The 23,823-nt window shown below is 39.8% G+C and overlaps 1 protein-coding gene across 4 annotated transcripts in view; it reads right to left on the bottom strand.

The window, feature by feature from the left end:
• LOC132402111 (potassium channel subfamily T member 2) overlaps positions 1-23,823 on the bottom strand; it is an 884,531-nt gene that overhangs the window by 250,313 nt on the left and 610,395 nt on the right. For all 4 annotated transcript variants that reach the window (XM_059984711.1, XM_059984712.1, XM_059984713.1 and 1 more), the window contains one exon: positions 16,195-16,323. In XM_059984711.1, the coding sequence (XP_059840694.1) occupies positions 16,195-16,323 (129 nt within the window). The remainder of the gene's footprint in view (positions 1-16,194; positions 16,324-23,823) is intronic.

The following is a 23,823-nucleotide window of genomic DNA, read 5'->3' as shown; positions in this document are numbered from 1 at the left end:
TAACATCGCACTTGCCTTCCGCAGCTCTGACTCAACCTGCAAATTAAACCTGCAGGAATCCTGCTCAAAGACTCACAAGTCGGCTTACACTTCAAATTTTTAAATTTTCTCTCCTTTTAGAAAATAGTCTACCCTTTTATTTCTTCTACCGAAGTGCATGATCATACATTCTCAAGACTCTATTCCATTTGCTACTTCTTTGCCCACTTTCTTAATCTATCTGTCCTCTTGTAGACTCCCTACTCCTTCAAAATTACCTGCCCTTCCACCTATCTTCATATTGTCCACAGACTTTTCCACAAAGCCATCAATTCTGTCATCCAACTTCATTGACTACAAGAAAGCCATCAACAGCTTAAGCAAGAACACCCTGTGGAAACATAAAACATTATGGAGTACCACAGAAATACATCAATATCATCAGGAACTTAAATAACAACCTGTCATGCGAAGACATGCAGGCGGGAGAGCTGTTAGAAAGATTCAATGTCAAAACTAAGGTGAAGCAGGGATATTTGATGGTTCCTTTCATGTTCCAGATAACAATGGACAACAAGTAAAAATGAAATAGAATCCAATGGACTCTGTGGCTGTAACTTGATGACCAAGAGTTTGCAGATGACATCACCCAACTATCTAGCTCTAACCAACAGATACAAGAGGAATCTACACTCTTGACTGCTAACTCCACCATGCTGGGTCAAGACCAAATGTAGATGACTCTAAAGAAATGAAGATAAACTGCAGCAGCAGTAGACCCATTGTGATTTGTCTGTCTTGGAAGCATTGTGAGTATTTATGATGGAATGGATGAAGATGTCAAAACCAGGATCAAAAAGCACATTAGTCTTCAACATCTTGAAGAAAGTGTGGACAACCAAAGTCATATCAAGGAAAACAAAAATCAGAATCTCAAATGTTAAAACAGTGCACTGTGTGGCTCTGAAACCTGCGGGACAACAGAGAAGACATGACAAAAACTGCCGGCTTCCATTAACCAGCCTAAGCATCAGATGGACTGACAAAGTAACCAACCAGACACTGTGGGAAAACACCAACCAAGAACCCATAGAGATACTGATACGCAAACGGAAATGGAGATAGTCCAATGACAAGCTAGTGAAAATCCTCAGATGCTGGAAATCCAAGCAACACACACAGAAGGCAAACACAAGGAAATCTGCAGATGCTGGAAATTCAAGCAACACACACAAAATGCTGGTGGAACGCAGCAGGCCAGGCAGCATCTAAAGGGAGAAGCGCTGTTGACGTTTTGGGCTGAGATCCTTCGTCAGGACAAACTGAAAGGAAAGATAGTAAGAGATTTGAAAGTAGGAGGGGGAGGGGAAAATGCGAAATGATAGGAGAAGACCAGAGGGGGTGGGGTGAAGCTGAGAGCCAGAAAGGTGATTGGCAAAAGTGATACAGAGCAAGAGAAGGGAAAGGATCATGGGATGGGAGAAAGAAAGGGGGAGAGAAGCACCAGAGGGAGATGGAGAACAGGCAGAGTGATGGGTAGAGAGAGAAAGTGAAAAAAAGGGAGGGGGAAAAAACAAAAACAAATCTAAATATATCAGGGATGGGGTAAGAAGGGGAGGAGGGCCATTAACAGAAGTTAGAGAAGTCAACGTTCATGCCTTCAGGCTGGAGGCTACCCAGCCAGTATATAAGGTGTTGTTCCTCCATCCTGAGTGTGGCTTCATCTTGACAGTAGAGGAGGCCATGGATAGACATATCAGAATGTGAATGGGACTTTGAATTAAAATGTTTCGGGCCGAGACCCTTCATCAGGGTTGATGAAGGGTCTCAGCTTGAAATGTCGACTGTTCACTCTTTTCCATAGATGCTGACTATCCTACTGAGTTCCTCCAGCATCTTGTGTCTGTTTCTTGGAAATGGAGGTGGACTGGTCACACCTTGAGAAAGCCAACCACAACATCACCAAGCAGATTAAAATGGAATCCTCAAGGAAAGAGGAAGTCCAAAGAACACATGAAAGAGAAACATTGAGGCAGAAATTAAATGATGGAGACACTCCTGGTCCTTCCCCCAAGAAACTGGCACAGAACAGAGGACGATGGAGACTGGAGATCATCGCTGGCCTATGCTCTACTGGGAGCTAAGGGCCCCAGTATACGATGAAAGGAGAGACACCCTTAGTGCCAGCAGGCCCAGCAGACATGGCAGAGCTATCAATGGAAGAGATTGAAAGTGGTAAGGAAGAGACACAAGGGTGTGCAGATGCTGGAATCTGATATGACAAAAACAATCTTTCATTCAGATGCAAGGTTTTGACCTTAACTGTTGACAATCCCTTTTCTCCCAGAGGTGCTGCTTGGCCTGCTGAATTCCCCTAGCAGATTGTTTTGGTCTGTAATTATTCCCATTCAATGGGGCAATGTCAGAACAAGTTTTATCTTCTTTTAAGACATGACAAAGTAAGTTGTGGTCAAGCACAAAGGCTGGTCTCTTACACTGTGATACTTATCCAGCCATACTTACTAGCTCACAATGTAAAGCATATCAATATGTTTACAAAATCCTTCAATGAGTGAGAGCTTGCCGCCAATTCTTGAGTCAGGGGAACTCGAAATAAAGGCAGTGCTACAGATGGTAATGTTGCAATAGTGACTTTTTGGCTCCCCTCTCATTGTGGAAAGAGTGATATCTCTCTCCCTTGTTCATGAGAGAGAGAGAGAGAGAGAGAGAGAGAGAGAGAGAGAGCGAGAGAGAGAGAGCGAGAGAGAGAGCGAGAGAGCGAGAGAGCGAGAGAGAGAGAGAGAGAGAGAGAGAGAGAGAGAGAGAGAGAGAGAGAGAGAGAGAGAGAGACTGAAGGATGTTGAACTGTTGGGATGAACAGCAGTTTCTGATAGACTGTAGACCATGGCCTCTCTTTGGGACTTTGCTGTTGCTTTGTACGGTGGGTGGTAAGAATGTTGATGCTTTTTGCTACAATGTGGGGGGGGGGGAAGGGGTTGATGCTGCTTACTACTACTTGTGGGTGGAGGGGGCAAGGAGCTTTGGGATTCTTAAGTTTTTTTCTGGCTTTCCTTCTTTGGGTTTCCTTCTGTTTTGAGGATGTCTGCGGAGAGTAAGAATTTCAGGTTGTATATTGTATACATTCTCTGATATTAAATGGAACCATAGAACCATTGAATCTCCGTTCATCCAAACGATTCCTCTTCACTGCAGTCTTCCCTGATCCAGCTGGATACTGGATGTTTTTGAGAGTGAAGTGCTTGAACCTCTGGAGGAATATGGCAGATCAGCAGGAAGCAACTTGTTGCCCTCACTAAGCAGCAAAATGCCACTCCTGGGACGAATGCTCATTCAGTAGTGTCAGCCATCACACCGGTATATAATGAAATTCAATTTCATTCCCATCCACCACACAGAAATCGTGTCTCTAGAGATAGCTAAAACAATCAAAAGCTCACTGATTTTTTTTTCTTCATTTATGCCAAACCAGTAGGAAGAACTCACCTGCATAATGGTACCAGCATGTGTGCAAACCTTTTTCAGACTTGAGGACATCACCATCCACCTTGTTGGCAAAAGTACCTCATAGCTACAAACCATTTCTCAAAAAGAGGGAGCACAGAATCTGCCACACATGAACAATTTGATTTGAACAACAGCAGACATCTTCACTTCCATCCTGCTGTTGCATCACAATAATGATGGTTCAGATTAGAAACAGGTTTTATTATCGGGTGACCCAAAATTTGTTGTTTTGGGGCACTACAGCTTCTGTGCCTCCTTCCTGATGGCAGAAATGAGAAGAGAACAATTCCTGAATGTTGAGGGTGCTTAATGTTGTTTGCCACGTTCATGCAGTGCTGCCTCTTGAAAACTGTTCTCAGTGGTAGGGATATTTATATCTGTGGAGGAGCTGGCTGAGTGTGTAGCTTCTTGTGGTCCTGTGCATTGGAACCTCCATACCAGGCAGTGATGCAACCATTCAGAGTGCTCTTCATTGAAATCTGCAAGATTTGGTGCCATACAAAGTCTCCTCAAACTCCTCAGGTATAGACACTGCTGAGGCTTCTTTGTGACTGCTTCAATATGTTGGGCCCAGGACAGAGAGATGCCACCCCTAGGAAGAGCCCTCAGTCAGCAGTGCGACACCATTTGTCAGCAGACCACTGGTCTCAGTGGGCACACAGGTGCAGCATTGTTTTTACAAGAGCAAAGGGATGCTGCACCTGAGAGGACCACTCCCCAACAGCAAAAGAGTTATGGCAGGTGAGAACTTACCTCTCTTCTACAGGTGCAGATATGTGGCAACCTCCAACTCACACACCTTGGCTTAGATTGTAGTCAACTAACTCCATGAAGAACCAAAGTAGCTGGGACCATTCAACTGTAATCTAGGACTTGTCAGCTCATTCTTCTTTGGTTGTAGAGGTCGATGCAATCATGGAGCAGTCTGACCGGAGGTAGATCGCTTCTGTGTTGCTTACCCAGGACACTTGTTGAATGCCCCTACACAATGATGATACCAGCTCATTTCCCATTGCAACATCTTAGGCACATTCATGCAAGCTCTACAGACAGCTGTCCCAAAAAGCTTCTTCAATTTGTGGTGGTGGCAGTCTGCAGCATGTAGGACAAGAATCTTTTGTGGTTCATGGGCTGTGCGGTAAAGAAAGGGGACTTTGTAATGTGGCGCTAGGGCACTAAAGCTCACATAAATGTTTGGTCAAACTGGGAAGGAACTGGGCTGTCTAACATTACAGACAAATACAGGTAGTCCCCGAGTTACGAATGTCCGACTTACGGACAACTCGTACTGACGAACCAAGGAAGGAGAACACCATCCGCCATTTTAAGTCATATCATGACTCCATCCGCCATTTGAAGTCGTTGCTGATGACGCTGTGTTGAGTGTTTAACTTTGTATTTGGCTTAAATTTTTCTTAGTAAGATTCACCCTGACCCCAGCCGCCCCATCTCCCCCATTCCGGTCAGCTGGTGGCTCAGTGAGATCAGCGCCGGTCTGGAGAATGGAGTTTCCCAAGTTCGATCCAGTAATAGACCGTTCCCATGCCAGGCTGATGTCGATCCAGTGACTCCTGTACCATTCATGCTGGGTTGATGTCGAGCTCGCAACTCAACCTTGTTAAAAAAAACACAGCCACCTCCAGTTTAAATTCCCACGCGGAATATTGTGGATGATCAAATAACCAAATCCAGCACAGCCCCTACTTGTCCCATTTAGCCTATCTCAATGTGGTGGTCCGTAGGACCCAGCGGACCTCGGGAGCCAGCAAAGCTCCAGAGCTGTCACCCGCAGTGCTTCTGTTCCATTGACGGGAACCCATCGCGATTGAAAATAAAGTGGAAATAAAGTGGAAAGAGGTGAAACACCATCGGTCATTGGAAAAGCGTTAGGCTACAGTCGGTCAATGATCGGAACAATTTTAAAGGATAACGGATAAAGTGAGAATAATGGAGCATTTGAAAGATGAAAGCTACAATTATTACTAAGCAACGCAGTGGTTTAATTATTGGAATACATACGTTTCTTAAGTATTTTATATGCATAGAAAGGTAAAATATATACTATATACTAAGACAAATGTTTGACTAACTGACGCTAAATAATACTGGATGTACTTGTTCCGATTTCTGTACAAATCCAACTTAAGGACAGACTCAGGAACGGAACTCGTATGTAACCCGGGGACTGCTTGTACTATAATTCTTCTTTAATAAATAACTTGACGTTATTTTGTTTTTATTACAAAGGAATTGATGCCACTCAAATTCCTTCCCATTTTGGGAAAATAATATGCTTCATTATATACAAAAAACACTCATGTGGCAGCTACTGGAATAAATTAGAATTAATTAGAACAACTAGAATTAGCTTCAATTAGAACATTTTCTATTATACATGCTATGGGATTGTGCTCCAGCAAAATTTTGATGGTGCTGAAATATCCTATGAATCCAGACCCTTAAAAGCAAAAGCTTTTCAGCAAGGCACAATAATTAGATGATTGCCGTGCTATTTTTGCAATGACTGGAATGAACTCCACTGAGAAGTTGAGACCATGTAGTGATTCTTATCCCCTAATGTTCTCATAGCCACCAAAGAAAGGCTCAGAAATAGATAGATTGTTGATTAAACTGGACTGTTACAAGATGAGTGGAATTTCAGGCTTCAAGCAATGATATCAATTGTGCTCTGATGTGTATCTTGAAATGGTACAGAGGTTTAAAATGAAAATCATCTGGAGTATGATGAGGGATTTTTCAGTGTGGAATAATTATGGACTTACTGTATATAGGCTAGAAATGTTACTTTGTTAATAATTTCCTTGCTTACCACATGCTCATCTGACCGACACATCATTATGTGCTTAATTCTCAGTGGCTATGGCTACCATGCTGACTTGACGTCATTGACTGTACAGCATTGCAAAGGTTCAAGATTACAATCAAATACTTGGATCTGCAGAATGGAGCAAATTCGAGCAACGGTACCTGACAAAGGTCACGGTTTCTTAAGGAAACCAGGTTTCTATTAGGCATTTCAAGTTATAGGATCAGAAAATCATTCATTGAAGTGCTATTTTCATCACAGATGACCCTGTACAACAGATGAGAGAGGAAATTATGTCTCATCTGGTTCTCTAAGCTATTAACTGCACTACTGTTTTGACAAGTGTGGAGAAAGTCACCTAGTTTACACTGTAGTCATGATTTTGGCTCTTTGTGAAAAATGTGTCTCAGGCCGTGACTTCATTATACCCTATGCAGTCAATGCATACTAATCTACTCAGGCGGGTGACAGATCTAAACAAGGACATTCGCTGGCAGCCAGTTTCTTCCTCCTGCTTTTCTCCAGCCTCAACATTTATGGATCTCAGACTCTAGAGGTCTATGCTCATCTTCCTCATTGCTAAGCAGATGTGGAGGTAATGAAGTCTTCACTTCTGCTTCAACACACAGGAGCTGGAGGAACACAGTACATAAGGCAGAACCTGTGGAGGGCAAGGAACAGTTGATAATTTGGGTTAAGACTCTTCGAGACCGATGAAGAGTTCAATCCAAAATGTCAACTGCTCATTTTCTTCCATAGATGCTGCTTGACCTGTGGAGCTCCTCTAGCTCCTTTGAGCGTTGTTCCAGATTTACAGCATCTGCAGTCTCTTATGCTTTCATATCTGCTTGGTGTGTTGTGCAAAGTCTCCATCCAGCAATGCAGCAACAAAATCCCATCATAAAAGGAACCATATCTTCTACTAGGTTCCTTGTCCTTTGGAGGCTCTTATATCTGGTGTCAAATGTTATAGTCAAGGAATGCATTGATCTACATACTGTGGATATAAAGGTTACCTCTTCTCCCTCAAGATCCAACCTGAGGCTCAGTGCCAACTCCCAAGACCCTCAAGATGAATTTGCTATAGTTTCAGAGAACATAGCATTCATCAGCAGGAAATTCTTGTCTATTCTTATCTTTACAAACAGGGTTGGAAGCAGCCATCCAGCCCATTGAGTTTATGGCAGCTAATAGAGCATGATCATCATTTACATTCCCCCACTAATTTTCTCTATAACCCATTATCTTTATATTCCCATTCATTCCCACCAGATTTACCATTCTGTCACACACCAGGGACAATTTATAGTTGCAAATTAAGCTAATAATCAGAGTGTCTTTGGGATGTGAGAAGAAAGCAGAGCACACAGAAGTAACCAATACAGTCAAACTGAGTATGTGCCTACTCCACTCAGACAACATTTGAGGTCAGGAATGAACCTGGATTGCTGGAGATGTGTGAGAGCAACATAAAATGCAGCATTACTGTGCCGTCCTGCTTCCTGTGATCCAGAATCACTGAGGGAAAGAAAACCTTCTTAGCGTGGGCATATAATTAAGAATTCTCATGGGCATGCCAATGGTTTAATGAACTCACTGGAAAATGACAAAGCTGGCAAATCCCTGTTCTTGAGATGCCATTGAAGTCACATATTTCTTTGTGTCTGGGGGGACTTGGCTGATACAATGGTGAGCCAAAATGGGGAGACATGGGAGAGACTTGCTGTGGTTGACAGGGAAGACCATACAGTGAGCAAGTTTAATATCAGGGAGTCATGAAGAGATGCAACATGGAAAAAGGCCCTTTGGCCCAACCAGTCCGAGCAACTATTAAGGACCAACTTACAGTTTAATTAATAAGTAATAAATTAGAAATAAAAATTGCAATGTGACCATGCTCTCCTGGGAGAGAGCTATGCGGTCATGAGACCAAGAATAAAGTTCTTTCCACAGAATGTCACATTTCTCAGTGTTTACAGCCTTGGAAAACTTAAGTATCAAGTCATTCATTCATTCATGCATTCAGAATTTCATTCAATAGGGAAATCAAGGTAAAGTGTGAAGTCTTTGAAAGCTCTGTGGAAGAAGACTCTTCACTAATGGGTATTTTATTTGTTTCCTGCACCAAAGTCTCCAATCAATTTGAGTCATCTACCATACCCAAAACAATACCTAATGAAGTGTTTTCTTTGGTGACAGCAGCTGAATGCTGAAGAACATGTACACTGTTAGTTTAAGCACCCTCTGTGGATTTTAAAAAAATATTTATGTGATCTGCAGTCAGTTCTGAAGGTACTTAAGTCAGGTCCCCCTGATGCTGGCAGAGTGACACTTTAAATTCCACAAAAACAAAGGACTTTGCAAGGAAAGATTTTCCAATCAAGTGAGACTGCTCAACTATATAGGCAACACATCTTACCTAGACCTCCCTGATGAATGCTGTATTCACATGCATAACTTTCCTATTATTACAGAAAAAATGTGACATTCTGTGGAAAGAAGTTGGACCTGAAATTCATGACGGTACAGTTAGAAGTGGACTTCATGCAAATAGTGAGGTCACTTTCAGTGCAAATGATACTAGGAAAACATCAGGCAGGGTCTCCAACCATAAATGGTTGCACCTCACTGATCGCATTTTAAACTACTTTATAATGATTCATTTTTACTAAGTCGTTTCCCTGCCCTCACTGTTTCAAAAGTAACAATTTTTCCAGATTTTATTTTATATCATTTTAATTCCAAAACCAAAAAGGTAACAGAAACTTTGAAGTAAGTTCTAGAGTGGCTAGCAGATTTCTAATTTACAATTCAGCAGGAAGAAATTAATTTGAATTTTGAAAACATCTTGTCTGAAGAATTTTTAAAAGTTGAAATCTTCTTTGTACCAAAAATGATCCAAAAATTGCACTTTTTAAATTTTTTTAAAATCCTGGATAATCCATGATTATGTTCTCATTTTGTAAATGAATTTTACTTCCTTTCTTGAAATTAAGAAATCACTTCACTTGAGAACAATAAGGAAAAACAAGTACAGTTTTTCTTTCCTGAGCAACTAATAGAACAATTGCTTGTGGATGACTACGTTGGATAATATCAACATTTCCTTAAAAATTTATCTCTTTGGACTGTTATGATTTTAATGCAGTCTGATACATTCAATAGGACTTAGTAAAGCATTCTTGAAAAATAACAATTTGCTGGCATTTCCAAAAAGGTGTTATCTCTCTGTTGCCAAAACCTTCATAACACATTATGATAATTATGAGATATTTATTGATAATTATAATTATCTACTGATAATTATAAGATATTTATAATTGGATGACATTTATATTATGATATAATTAGACTAATATTTTGTAACTTAATACATCTGTATTTTTTAACCAATCTGTGCATGTTTTGCTTGCAAGCAAGGAAAGCAAATATTTGACCCTATGTATATAAAAGAAGGCTAAATTACTGTAAAGCCAGTTTTGGATGTATTAGACAATTGCCAGCAAGAACATTGTTGCAGTTACCCAATAGAACCACTGATGTTTTCAATTGCCAAAGATGCACTTTATCATTTGTGATAATTTGATATGATGTCCATGAATTTCAGAACTCAAACAAAGATCTTAGCCCTATCCAATATAAATAGATATGTGCCATCATGAAAGAAAGGTTATACAGTAGCTATTATCTATTCAAAGACTAGACCACTTCCTTGTTTATCTTCTACAGCAAGATTATAGCTCCCAACATCTGCTGATTGAGTGGGGGAGTTGCGAGGGTGGCCCTGTCTACTGAGCTACCTCCAGCTAATGAAGTAGTTTAAATTCACTTCATTTATTTTTTGTGATATATGTTTATATTTAGATAAAATTCTTAAAACACATTTAAAACTCACAGAGAATTTCTATCTTATAAAAGAGTCCCATATTACCAACAATTTCTAAAACACAAAGGATTTCTAAAACATACTTACAGTTCCTATAAGCTAAAAATACGTATCAACAAGTTGCAGATAAACAAGCCATCTGTCAGAGAAATTGAAAGCAGAGGAATGGATTCTAATCACCCTATCTTTCTGTCATTCTTCTTGTCATTTCATCACCATTCCTAACAAACCTGGTTGCTCCCTAACATTTATTCTCTTTTTTTTCACTATTTGGTGATTTCACACAAATGGTCAATATAAGCTTCTAGGGACAGAGATGCCAGACACCCATAATTAATGCTGTGAAAGCTGACTCATTGAGTACACAAATCTCCCAACTATTGATAGATCAGCTATTGATATGTGATAGTATCAATTTGGACTGCAAGCTTCCTCGAACTACATAGGTTAGCCAAAGTTGGCTGGTTTGATGCAGGCAAATTAATATAGCCCCATAGTCTTACGTTTCATCTCTTGAGTAGCCAGCCCTGTGCAGTGGACAAGCAGCTTGTGCTCTATAGACAGTGCAGTTTGTTGCAAAGCTTTTTTTTTAAACTTCAGATTGTTTATTGCTTGTAATTTACATTAAATATTAAAGACTGACTCCCATTTACAACAAGATGCTGAACAAAGAACATTGGTTGGGAGTTTAACTTACTCAAAAACAACTCTTTGATCCCTAGAAGTGTCAACTGCTGTGTTAGAAAGCTGAATTTAGCAAAAAAAAAGTGCCACCCCCAGCTCCAGACAATGAATATCCATCACACATTGCACAGAGTTTAATATTAAACTGGATGCAGCATTCAGCTAGTCCTGATGCAAGTTCTTGAGCTTAAACATCAACAGTTCCTCCATAGATGCTACTTGACCAAATGAGATCCGGAAGTAATTTTTTTTTCTTCTTGAGGAATACACACACAAAATTCCTGAGGAAATGAGCAGACCAGATTGATTCTAGAAATCCAGAGCAACACACACAAAATATTGGAGGAACTCAGCGTCAATGGAGATAAATACACGGTTGATGTTTTGGGCCAACACCCTTCATCAGGACTGGGAAGGAGGGAGGAAAGAAGCCACAATAAAAAGTGGGGTAGGGGATGCAGAACAAGCTAGAAGGTGATAGGTGAAGCCAGATGGGTAGGTGAATGGGATGAAATAAGAAGCTGGGAGGTGATATCTACAAAAGGTAAAGCGCTGATGAAGGAATCTGATAGGAAAGGAGTGTCAACCATGAGAGAAAGAGAAGGAGGAGGAGAGGCACAGGGGAGGTGTTAGGCAGGTGAAGAGAACATAAGGGATAAGCATTTTGGAAAGGGAAGGAGAGCAGGCTGATGTCTTGGTACATATTAGTACCAATGACATAGGAAGTAGAAGCATTAAGGCCCTGAGAGAGAATACAGAGAGATTGGTAGAAAGCTGAGATGCAAGATCACCAGGGTAGTAATTTCTGGAATGCTACCCATGCTACGTGTCAGTGAGGATAGGAATAGGATGACTTGGCAGATAAATGCATGGTTGAAAAGCTGGTAAAGGGGACAGGGCTTCAGGTTCTTGGATCACTGGGATTTCTTCTGGGGGAGGTATGACCTGTAGAAAACAGACCTGTTCAACCTGAACTGGAGGGGAACCAATATTCTAAGAGACAGGTTTGTAGAGCTGTTGGGGAGGGTTTAAACTAATTTAGCAGGTGGATGTAAGCTGGAGTGAAGGTACTTGGGATAGGATCAATGATAAAAAAACAAAGAAAGCGTACAATCAGACTGTCAGGAAGGGTAGGTAGATAACAGGACATAATTGCCACTAGCAATGTGAATATCAGTGCATTAGGGATGCAGAAATACAGTACTCAAATCGTTATATCTCAATGCATGGACTATAAGAAATAAGGTGAATGATCTTGTTGCACTTTTCCAGGTTGTTGGGTATGATGTTGTGGCCATCACTGACGGATGGTTGTAGTTGGGAGCTGAATGTCCAAGGATACACATTGTATCGGAGGGATAGAAAGGTAGGCAGAGGCGGTGGTATGGCTCTGCTGGTAAAGAATGGCATCAAATTATTAATAAGATGTTTTATAGGATCGGAAGATGTTGAATCCTTGTGGTTTGAGTTAAGAAAATGCAAGGGTTAAAAGGACCCTGATGGCAGTTGTATACAGACCTCCCAACAGTAGCAGGAATGTGGACTACAGATTAAAATGGAAACAGAACAGGTGTGTCAAAAGGGCAATGATATGATAGTCATGGGAGATTTTAACATACAGGCAGATTGGGAAAATCAGGTTAGTAATGGATCTCAAGATAGTGAGTTTGTTGAATGACTACAAGATGGCTTTTTACAGCAGTTTGTCATTGAGCCTACTAGGGGATCAGCTATACTGGACTGGGTGTTATGTAATGAACTAGAGGCAATTAGGGAGCTTAAGGTAAATGAACCCATAGGAGACAATGAAAACAATATCATTAAGTTCAGCTTGACATTTGATAGGGAGAAAGTAAAGTCTGACATATCAGTACTTCAGTGGAGTAAAGGAAATTACAGTGGCATGAGAGAGGAGTTGGTCAAAGTAAATTGGAAGGAGATCCAAGCAGGGATGACAGCAGAGCAGCAATGGCATGAGTTTCTGGACAAAAAAATGAGGAAGGTGCAGGATTGATGTATTCTAAAAATGAAGAAATACTCAAATGGCAAAATAGTACAAATGTGGCTGACAAGGTAAGTCAGAGCGAATGTAAAAGCAAAAGAGAGGGCTTATGACAAAGCAAAACTTAGTGGGCAGATAGAGAATTGGGAAGCCTTTAAAAACTACATTCAGCAAATAATAGGATCATTAGGAGGGAAAAGATGAAATATGAAAGCAAGCTAGCAAACACTATCAAGGTGGATAGAAAAAGCTCTTTCACATATATAAAAAAATAAAAGAGAGATGAAAGTGGATATCAGACGAGTAGAAAATTAGGCCAGAGAAATAATAATGATGGACAAAAAGATGGCAGGTGAACTGTTAGAAGTCTTTGAGGAGATTACAAGTAGGATAGATAAAGGGGATGTAGTGGATATTGTGTACTTGGATTTCCAGAAGGCCCTTGACAAGTTGCCACACATGAGGCAGCTTACCAAGTTAAGAGCCCATGCTATTGCAGGAAAGTTACTGAAATGGTTGGAGCATTGGCTGATTGGTAGAAGGCAGCCAGTGGGAATAAAAGGATCCTTTTCTGGTTGGCTGCCAGTGACTAATGGTGTTCCACAGGGGTCGGTGTTGGTACCACTTCTTTTTATGCTGTATATCAATGGTTTAGATGATGGAACAGATAGCTTTGTTGCCAAGTTTGCAGCTGATACAAAGATTGGTGGAGGGGCATGTAGTTCTGAGGAAACAGGAAGATTGCAAAAGGACTTAAACAGATTAAGAGAATGGGCAAGGAAGTGGCAAATGAAATAGAACATTGGAAAATGCACGGTAATGCACTTTGGCAGAAAAAATAAACGTGCAGACTGCTAACTAAATAGGGAAAAAAAAATCCAAAAAATCTGAGATGCAAAGGGACTTGGGAGTATTTGTCCAGAACACCCTGATGGTTAACTTGCAGGTTGAGCCAGTGGTGAGGAAAGCAAATGCAATTTTAGCATTCATTTCAAAAGATCTAGGATGTAAGCATAGTGATGTGACGCTGAGGCTTTATAAGGCACTCGTTAGGCCTCACCTTGAGTATTGTGAACGGTTTTGGACTCCTTATCTAAGAAAAGATGTGCTGACATTGGAGTGGGTTTGGAGGGGGTCCAGAGAAGGTTCACAAAGATGATTCTGGGTTATGAAAGGGTTATCATATGAGCTACATTTGACAGCTCTGGGCCTTTACTCGCTGGAATTTAGAAGAATGGGGGGGGGGGGATCTCCTTGAAACCTTTTGAAAGGCCTAGACAGAGCAGATATGGAAAGGATGTTTCCCATGGTGGGGGAGTCTAGGTCAAGAGGGCACAACCTCAGGATATAGTGGAGTCCATTGAAAACAGGGTTGCAGAGAAATTTCTTTAGCCATATGGTGGTGAATTTATGAAATTTGTTACCACAGGCAGCTGTGGAGGCCAGGTTGTTGGGTGTATTTAAGGCAGAGATTGATAGGTTCTTGATTGGCCACTACATCAAAGGTGAAGGGGAGAAGGCCAGGGAGTGGGGCTGAGGAGGGAAAAAATAGGATCAGCCATGAATGAATGGAAGAGCAGACTCGATGGGCCAAATGGCCTAATTCTGTTCCTATGTTTTATAGTCTTATGGTCTAAGAAGGGAGGCAGAGTAAAGAACTGAAGAGGAAATTGGGAAAGGGAATAGCTACGGCTGTTTATGAAATCTGTCACTCTCACACTGCCTTGGTGATTTAAGTCCATCCTCTTCCAAAATGTTTTTGTTAACTATGTTGCGATGGCACATATGCTTGACAATGCAAGAAATATAGTTGCAAAGTGCATTGTTTTATTTAATAATAGCAAGGATATTGATTATTTTACTTCAGTGGTCCATCCAGCCTACATAAGCTAGGTTATAAATATTGAATGATCAGCCTTTACTGTACAAACAAACACAAATTTCAAATCTTGGAACCAGCATGCTTGATAAATGTGCATCAAATCAATTTTATGCTGATTGAATTGTTACCTTTACTGCTCTTCATTAATATGAACAATTTCTGTAATTTGCAGTTTATGATTTTATGTTGTCAACTTAAATAACCTCAAACTCAGATTGGCAGACAGGACACAAATAAAGGGAAAAAAGCCAGTTCTAAAAAATTGTGCACAAATAAAATCAGCAGCTAAATCTGAAAGCTGTCCATGTGTTTAACTGGGTACACTTTCTGAATTGTGTGTACATAACACAGCTAAGAGATGGCAATAAACCAACATAGACTTGCACCGTTTTTTCATATTACACCTCGGCAGAAAAAGATAAAATGGAAATACAAAGACTATTTACTTGATATGGATCCAAATTTGAATCAGACCTGCCGGCAATCGACTTCAATAAAAAACACAACATTTTCTGAACTTTCTATGCTTATATTATTCCAGGCTGACGGCTAATTAGGAGGTGAACTCTTGGTTACAATACATACCGTCAATGAGGAACTTGCACTAGTGGGAACCCAAATATTGCAGCAACTCTGACAGACCTTTCCTGTTGACTACTACCATTGACCCTGACACAATATATTTCTGTGCCTTGCTTAATATAAGCAGAATAGATAACTGATTTACATGACTTATACCATCTGTGCATCATGGAATAAGCCAAAGCATACTGGAAAGTCAATGGCTTTTCTGAAAAGTCACTTTGGTTATTATAGGCTATCATGGCCAACAATCAGGTGCTTCATTTTGTGAGGTCCTGCTTGGGTCCTTGCCTTCCTACAGAAGTAAACCCTCCCTAAATAATTGGAGAAATCTAGAGACACTGAGGACAGACAGCTGTGAGCAACTACAACACCTACTCTCCACTTTTAGCTTTGTATTGCTAATCATCATCTCGTTTTTGAGACTAAAAATTCTCAAGCCTTGCTTAATGTCAGGTTAATGCCAGGTAGCTAATCCCTTTTCTGCTGCCAAAGTGGCTATAAAAATAATAAATTGTTATACATATGTAGGTTTGGAGTAACATTTAAGCAGAACTGATGATATATTTTCTCTGCAATTTCTGCCTGAATGTTTCTAATATCTAATTTCAGCAGTAAACAAAATTGTTGGAATGATTCACCTATCAAATACAGATCAAAGGAAATGCTCCTGCTTCAGACAAAAATAGATTCAAATTGTAAATATTACTGGAAATAAAATGCAGTGGTTCGCATATATAAACCAGCATATTCTAGCACATTTTCAACTTGAGTCAATAGATAATTTCAATTAACAGCAAACCACATTAATTAGTAGATGCCCATACCTCTGATGTTGTGAGCTTTTGTGATTCTGTTCGATAAATACCAATGGGAATGTCTCCTGACGAGGAGCAAAGCTTCTGATAAAGCCGGCCATAAGTCCTGATCCACAGATCATCTTCTGTGATTTTCATCTATGTGCAAAGAGACAAGATTGCTCAGAAATCATGATTTTGTCATTTGCCTGCAAACTTCTATGCTCATGTCCAAATGCACTGCTTTCCTGAGTCTATTTGGGCACAACAATGGCTTGAGTAGAATCAAAGCAAGGGTAAAGGTAGATTAATAATTAATGATCACAAAGCTCTTTAATTGCTTGGAACATTGATTTCATGATGTCCTTTATTTATGCATCATCTTTGGTGAATGCAATGAAAAATAAAAATTACACCCCAGACATCCTTTCATAAGACCATAAGACAAAGGAGCAGAAGTTGGCCAATCGGCCCATCGAGTCTGCTCCGCCATTTCATCCTGAGCTGATCCTTCAGTCCCATTCCCCCGCCTTCTCACCATAACCTTTGATGCCCTGACTACTAAGATACCTATCAATCTCTGCCTTAAATACACTCAATGACTTGGCCTCTACTGCTGCCCGTGGCAACAAATTCCATAGATTCACCACCCTTCGGCTAAAAATTTTTTTTCGCATCTCTGTTCTGAATTGGCGCCCTGCAATCTTTAAGTCATGTCCTCTCATACTGGACTCACCCAATGGAAACAACTTTGCCACATCCACTCTGTCCATGCCTTTCAATATTCAAAATGTTTCTATGAGGTCCCCCCCCATTCTTCTAAACTCCAAGGAGTACAATCCAAGAGAGGTCAGACATTCCTCACATGTTAACCCTCTCATTCCCAGAATCATTCTAGTGGATCTTCTCTGAACCCTTTCCAATGTCAGCACATTCTTTCTTAAATAAGGAGCCCAAAACTGCACACAGTATTCCAAGTGAGGTCTTACCAGTGCCTCAACCTCATGATTGATATATACATATTTGCATGTATTCTCAACACTACTGGTGAATTCAACTATTTTAATGCAACTTGGGATTAGTGGCATTACTTGGATGTATAATTGAAAAGCACACAATATGAGGATACAATTTCAACTCTATTGTTCTCTCCGATCAAACTTTTGACTATAATGCAGTGTAATCACATAGAAGCTTTAGTATTGTTTCATCACAGTGATACAACTTTAGGCCTGAGTTTCTCTCCTTGTTTCTAGGAAGTCAAAATTTTGCAGTTCAAAAGTAGAGATAGGAAAATGTGTCATTTACTACAATTCATATGTCCCAGATAAAAGATAATTAACAGACAGACTGATAGATCAACAACCAACTAACTATAGCACTGTAGTTGTTAACTGAAAAGAGAACAGATATCTCATGTCATCTCCGTCAGCAGCTAGAGTGCATGAGCACATTAGTTTAGCTACAATGATTTGACTATTAAAGCTGTTCACCTATTCATATTAAGATTTTCCTCTGATGCTAGATGTTCTTTTAACAAATTTGTTTCAGCTTTTTATATTTGTACTGTAATACAGTAAGATGGTTCAATGGGGTTCCAGTGAATAAATAGTTGTTGTCATCTAAGTGGGAACTTAACTGTTCAATTCCAGAGAGCAAGGAAACATCTTCTCCAACCACAAATGAGAAGTGCTCTACTGCACAAACAAGTGATTCCTGTTAGAATCAATGATAAACTCTGTCAATTGCACATGGTGTACTGAAGAATTACCGTAGTGTGATTCCACAAGGCAACCATGTTAATAGGGAATATGGCTGATAAAATGTGCATCTCCTGAAACTTCAGTCTGTAATAGAACAGCCTCTTAACCTACTCCACAATCAATTTAATCCTTCTGTCTTTAGTCCATAACCTATTTTTATCCATATGCCTGTCTTAAATATCCCTTAAAAGTTTAAGACTCTTAAATGTTCCCTTCGCGTCAACATCTACCACCACCTGCAGCACTGCATTCGAGGCACTTACCACTCTGTAAAAAATCATGGCTCAGACATCTCCCTAAACTTTCCTCCATTCACCTTAAAGGATGTCTTCTAGTATTAGCTGTTACCACTCTGGGGAAAAGGCACTGACTATCCACTCCAGCTATGCCTCTTATAATCTTACACCCTTCCATCAATTTGCCTTTCATCCTCCTTCACTTCAAAGAGAAAAGCCTTAGCTCGGTCAACTTCTCTTCAAAAGATATATTTTCTAAACCAGGCAGTATTCTAGCAAATCTCCACTGCACTTTCCCTAAAACTCCCAATCCTTCTGATAATTAGGTGAGCAGAACTGAACACTAAGTGTGGTCAATCCAGAGTTTTACAGAACTGCAATGTTATCTCGTGAATCTTGAATTCAATCCCCCAACTAATAAAGGCTAATGCATCATATGCCTTTTTATCATTCCATCAACTTGTGCAACAACACCTGCCACTTTTTTGCCAACTCTGCATCCTGCCTATATACTGATATAGCCTACCACATTATCCACAACTCCACCAATTTTGTGTTATTTGCAAACTGATTAACCTACTTTTCTACTTCTTCATCCATGTCAGTTATAAAACTTGCAGAGCAGGGTTCCCAGAACAGATCACTGCACATCATTGGTCATGGCCCTGCAGGCAGAGTATCCTCCATCTATCACCACCCTTTGCCTTCTATGGGCAAGCAAATGCCAAATCCAAACAGCTACATTTCCATGGACCTCATGGCCTCATGACTTCCTGAATGAGTCTACCATGGGGAACCTTATCAAACATCTTGGAGTTTGCCTGCATCCTGCTTGCCAAGGCCTTCTCACATACCCTTCTAGTTGTCCCAAGTTGCTACTTAAGATGCTTCCTTCTTACCTTATAACATTCAAAAGCCCTGTCTGATTTTTGCTTCTGAAACCTTCTGTGTGTTTCCTTCTTCCTCTTGATGAATCGCCAGATGTTCCCCATTGAAAATAGATTGATTTACCTTAGGTTACCGTAAGTATTCTTTCTTCTGTGACATACTAAAGTCTAAGATTATATTCTGGCAACACTCCAGTAAATCACCCTCTAGACAGTACCCATTCCAAGGAGGTTTATTTTCTATGTTGAGCAGTGATAAAATGCTTCTTCATTTTTTTTTTCTCATTTTACTTTATTTCTCTAATAGCACATCCTTTACCATAAACAAACATCGCCGACATCTGCAAAGAGAAGTGCATGTTGTTATTTCAAGTTCCAGCCAAACTTACTTCCTTTATCAGAAGACTTAGCTGAGTTGTTGATCAGATGTGCTGATGACTGAATCTCCAGTGTATTCTGGACTTCCACACTGCAATGCACAAGCTTGGAAGTAGGCAACACATTGACTGAGTCGATGCTGTTTGCCTGCACTTCTCTCCAGAATGCTGATTAGAGAGAAGCATGGTCAGAAATATTTTCTTCCTCTATGTAACAATAAATTTGGTATTATTCTCTGAAGAGTAAGCAGAGGTGATATGCTCAGCATGATTGGAAAGAAGCTCAGAGGTTGTTTTAGCTTATGGCAGTGTTTGTGACGTTTAAAAGAATGCTCTGAACCTGGGGGTCAGTAGGGAAGAAACGAAGACTCAGTGATTTCTGCTACACAATTTCTCTTCCCCCTTGTTGGTTGCAACCAGGCACGACCTCACAGGGGTCTCTAGCATCCAACATTAGTGATTTCATTTGGTAAGCTGCAAAGCTGATCACATCAAAGAATTTCACTGACAGCAAACTACAAGGTTTTTATTAACAACTTTTATCTATTTTATAGAACACAAAATAAATATTGGAACATGTGCTTGAGGTTAAGGTAGGTGTTTAAATGTCATAAGCAAAACTTAAAATGTCAACAAAATGTTCCTATTTCCCTATATTTTCCCAGTCATGAAGACATCTTAGAAAGGGTTTGTCTACTCCCTGTGGAACAGACATACTATATTTATTTACGCAGTTAGGTATTCCAGAAGATAAAATCAGATTTCCTCCAGTATAATGATAAACACTGACTTTGCAAATATTTCTCACTGCAAATTCCTCGCCAATGAACTCGCCAAGGCAATTGTAAGTCAGCAGTCCATTGAGGGACACATCACAAGCATTGAGTATTGATTTGTAACATTGCTGCTCCAGTCTCCCGCATAGCTCATGAACAACAAGTGGTCTGTTACATCTGATTTTTGTTATTTCATTATGATTGTAAGATTTTTGAAGGAATTTTTAAAAAATGGGTTATTTGCTAATGGAACACTGAAATGGAGCTAAAATCCTCAGCATGAATAGTCACTATACTGTCAATATATCTGATTAATAACAAATAAATCCTTTAATCTATATCTTAATCAATACTGAGGCACAGACAGATAAGTACTATACAGAAGGATTTGCAGTCAAAAGAAGATGAACCATTGCTACTTGTGCAGTGCACTTCACTGTGCATCTCATCAAGAGAAGTAAGCATAAGGAAATAACTAAAAGAAGCTATTAACCATCACCTGTATTTGGAAGAAGAAGCAGAATTATTTTAAAATAATTCTGAAAACAAGTGGATTGCCCACCTGCACCGAATAATTTTCCAGATTGATGCAGATCTGGTCTCCCAGCTGGAGGAAGAATGTCATCAAGATTGAAATGGTGCACAGAGATTTCAGAAGGATATTACATTGATTGGAAGGGTTTAGTTATAAAGGGAGGCTGGTGAGACTAGCGCTTTTCTTCCCCATAGGAGGCAGAGGGGTAACATAGAGGTGTATGAAATCATTAAGAGCATTGGTATGATGAACGGTCAGTCTTTTTGCCAGAGTATAGACTTACAGTAAGATGGCAGCACATTTGGTCGCAGCATCTTCTACGGGGTCAACCAAAGATATTATTGTTGGTTTTTAACCTATCTTTAACAATTGCAACACCCTGCTGGACATTAAGCAATTGAAGTACAGCAGTCAGCAAGTTTCTCATTGACAGAGAAACTGAAAGCACTGGACTTGGTGCAGATTATGCTGCTACCTGTGTCAGAGAGGCATCAGTGCATGGAGGAGGTGTGCAGTCTAACAATGAGTAACCGTATCAGTCACCTTTCTTGTGATCACAGACCCTGGTGGACATTGTTAATGCGGAATGCTTCAGGTCAATTCACTGATGGCGGTAATAGCGAGTACTGGGCCTCAAGCTACGATATATATACAGCCTGTTTACAGCCACCCAGGAGAGAGGCGTCAGAGTTAGTGTGCTCCACCAGAGGTGTTGTGGTGTGGTGTCCCCGGTGTTCACTCAGCAGAAGACAAGCTGTGTTATGGTGGAGTGCAGATTTCTGCACACGTTCATGGACTCAGGGTCTTGAACAATATTTTTTTGTGTGACTGTATTTTACTGATATTTTATATGTACTTGCTATCTTATGTGTGCTATATGTGCTATGTGTAACTGTTGGTACTGTGTTTTGCACCTTGACCCTGGAGTAACGCTGTTTTGTTTAGCTGTATTCATGGGTATTCATGTACAGTTGAATGACAATTAAACTAGATTAGAGGAGTTTAAAGCTAGAAAGTATAGGTTTCATCTGAGAGGGGTAATATTTTAAAGGATCTGAGGGGCAACCTTTTTACACTGTTTTGTTGGTATGGGGTCAAGCTGCTAGAGGAAACCAAATAAATGGATACAATTCCAACATTTAGAAGACCTTAAGAGAGGTATATGAATGGATAAGGTTTGGAGAGACATGGGTCATATGCAAGCTCAGATAGATAACTCGTTTGGCATGGACAAATTGGGCCAAACACCTTGTTTCCATTCTGTATAAATCTATGAAAATCTGTCTTGAGATGAACACGTCATTATTAAAATCAAACGGGATTGTGTTTTTACCAGTTTACTGTGGTGTCTAATTTCCAATAATTTTAATATGATAGGGCCAATAATAGTACCCAACAATCCCCCGCCACAGAGGGTGAAATCAGCAAAAGTAATACTGGCCAAGAAATTATTCTTTGTAGAAGGAGGTATCTCAACCTACACCACATTGAGATATATGTGAATATCATTCATTCTGTATTGTTAGAGCTCTTTCAATGTACTCCATAACAATACCAGCTACCATGTATGCCTTTGAACTTTGCGATGCATCCAAATACTTCACAATTACTGACTTTTTCAGGGCATACCGCAACTAGAAAATGCTATATTTTTCTTCAGACAGCAACGGCAAACAGAGTTATTTCTTCCTCTGTATTATGATGCAGCATATGGTCATTAAATCCACTATCCAGCACACTGTTATATGATTATTCATTTCCATTACAACAAAAGGTATTACTGTAACTTTTTTAAAACAAGCCAAGGAAGTATTTTTTAAAAAATATTTCATGTGATTCAAAATCTAGAGAGATATTTTTCTGGTATTTATATTTGTAACAAAGTTACAACAAGAGTAGTTAAAAAAGCTATCCATTTCACTACAAACTGTAAGCAAAAACTATTAACAACAATGTTCTTTTTTATTAAGCATATCATGAAAGACTATTCCAGAAGTAAGCTCAGAGGTCTAAGACTAAACAATACTGACAGAACGGTACAAATTAAAGACAAATTATTCTGCCCTTTATCTTATTGTAGTATGCTGATATATAGAAGACTCATTGGTACATGGTGTGTGTCAGAGAAAAATTGCTATGGTTTCCATTTGATATGATAATGCCAGTGGATATACATGAAAAGAGACCTGAGCATCTATGCAGTAAGTGCATAGGGCTCCCTTATGTAGCTGTTGGGAAGTGATGGAAGTATTAGTTATGATCATTTGGTTTGTGATTAAAGCAGTGGCTCTAAAACAATGATGAGGTGGGGGCTGGGGGTGAGTGCCAGAACCAGAAACATCCATTACCAGCAACAGAACATTTTCTTTGATAGACCTGCAATACACCGGGAACTGAAAGAGCCTACTCTGCTTTGGATGGAGCATAAAGATAACAAGGAAGGACTGTCAAAATTAGAATCTTGCTGAAGTTTTCAAATTGTTTCCACTAGCTAACATACAGTACTGTGTCTTAGGCACCTGAGATTTTTTATACGGTTTCAAATAGTGTGGCCTCCACAGAGCCCTAATCTCAACATCATTGAGGCTGTCTGGGTTTACCTGGAGAGACAAAGCAAGCGAGACAGCCAAAGTCTGGAGAAGAACTGTAGCAAGTTCTTCAAGATACTTGGAACATTGCTGATTTTCATTGCCTATTGCTGATTTTCTTATAAAAATGAACATTGGTGTACCAAAGAAAATTGATGCTGTTTTAAAGGCAAAGGGTGGTTACATCAAATATTGATTTGATTTAGCCTTTTTTTTCTGTTTTCTGCTCTTTATAGTAATTTTTTGATATTTAGAAACTTTAATTTCCTTATTTTTCAAAGAATCTTTGCTTTACAGAATTTTTTACATCTGCGTAAGACTTTTGTGCAGTCTGTACAACAGCCATTAAAAACTAACAGCCAAGTTAAATATGATAATTTTCAGTGTATGTTCTCTGTTGTAAGTCTTCCCATTATTCAGAGCTCCTAGATTTCCAAGTTCAATAAAGCTTGGTCTGATCTACAAATAAAAATCAGAATTTCTTTAGCTCTGTAATA

This window comes from Hypanus sabinus, chromosome 11, assembly GCF_030144855.1.
Source record: "Hypanus sabinus isolate sHypSab1 chromosome 11, sHypSab1.hap1, whole genome shotgun sequence".
Lineage (NCBI taxonomy): Eukaryota > Metazoa > Chordata > Chondrichthyes > Myliobatiformes > Dasyatidae > Hypanus > Hypanus sabinus.
Note: the sequence above shows the minus strand (reverse complement) of the source record. Positions and strands in the feature narration are given on the sequence as shown.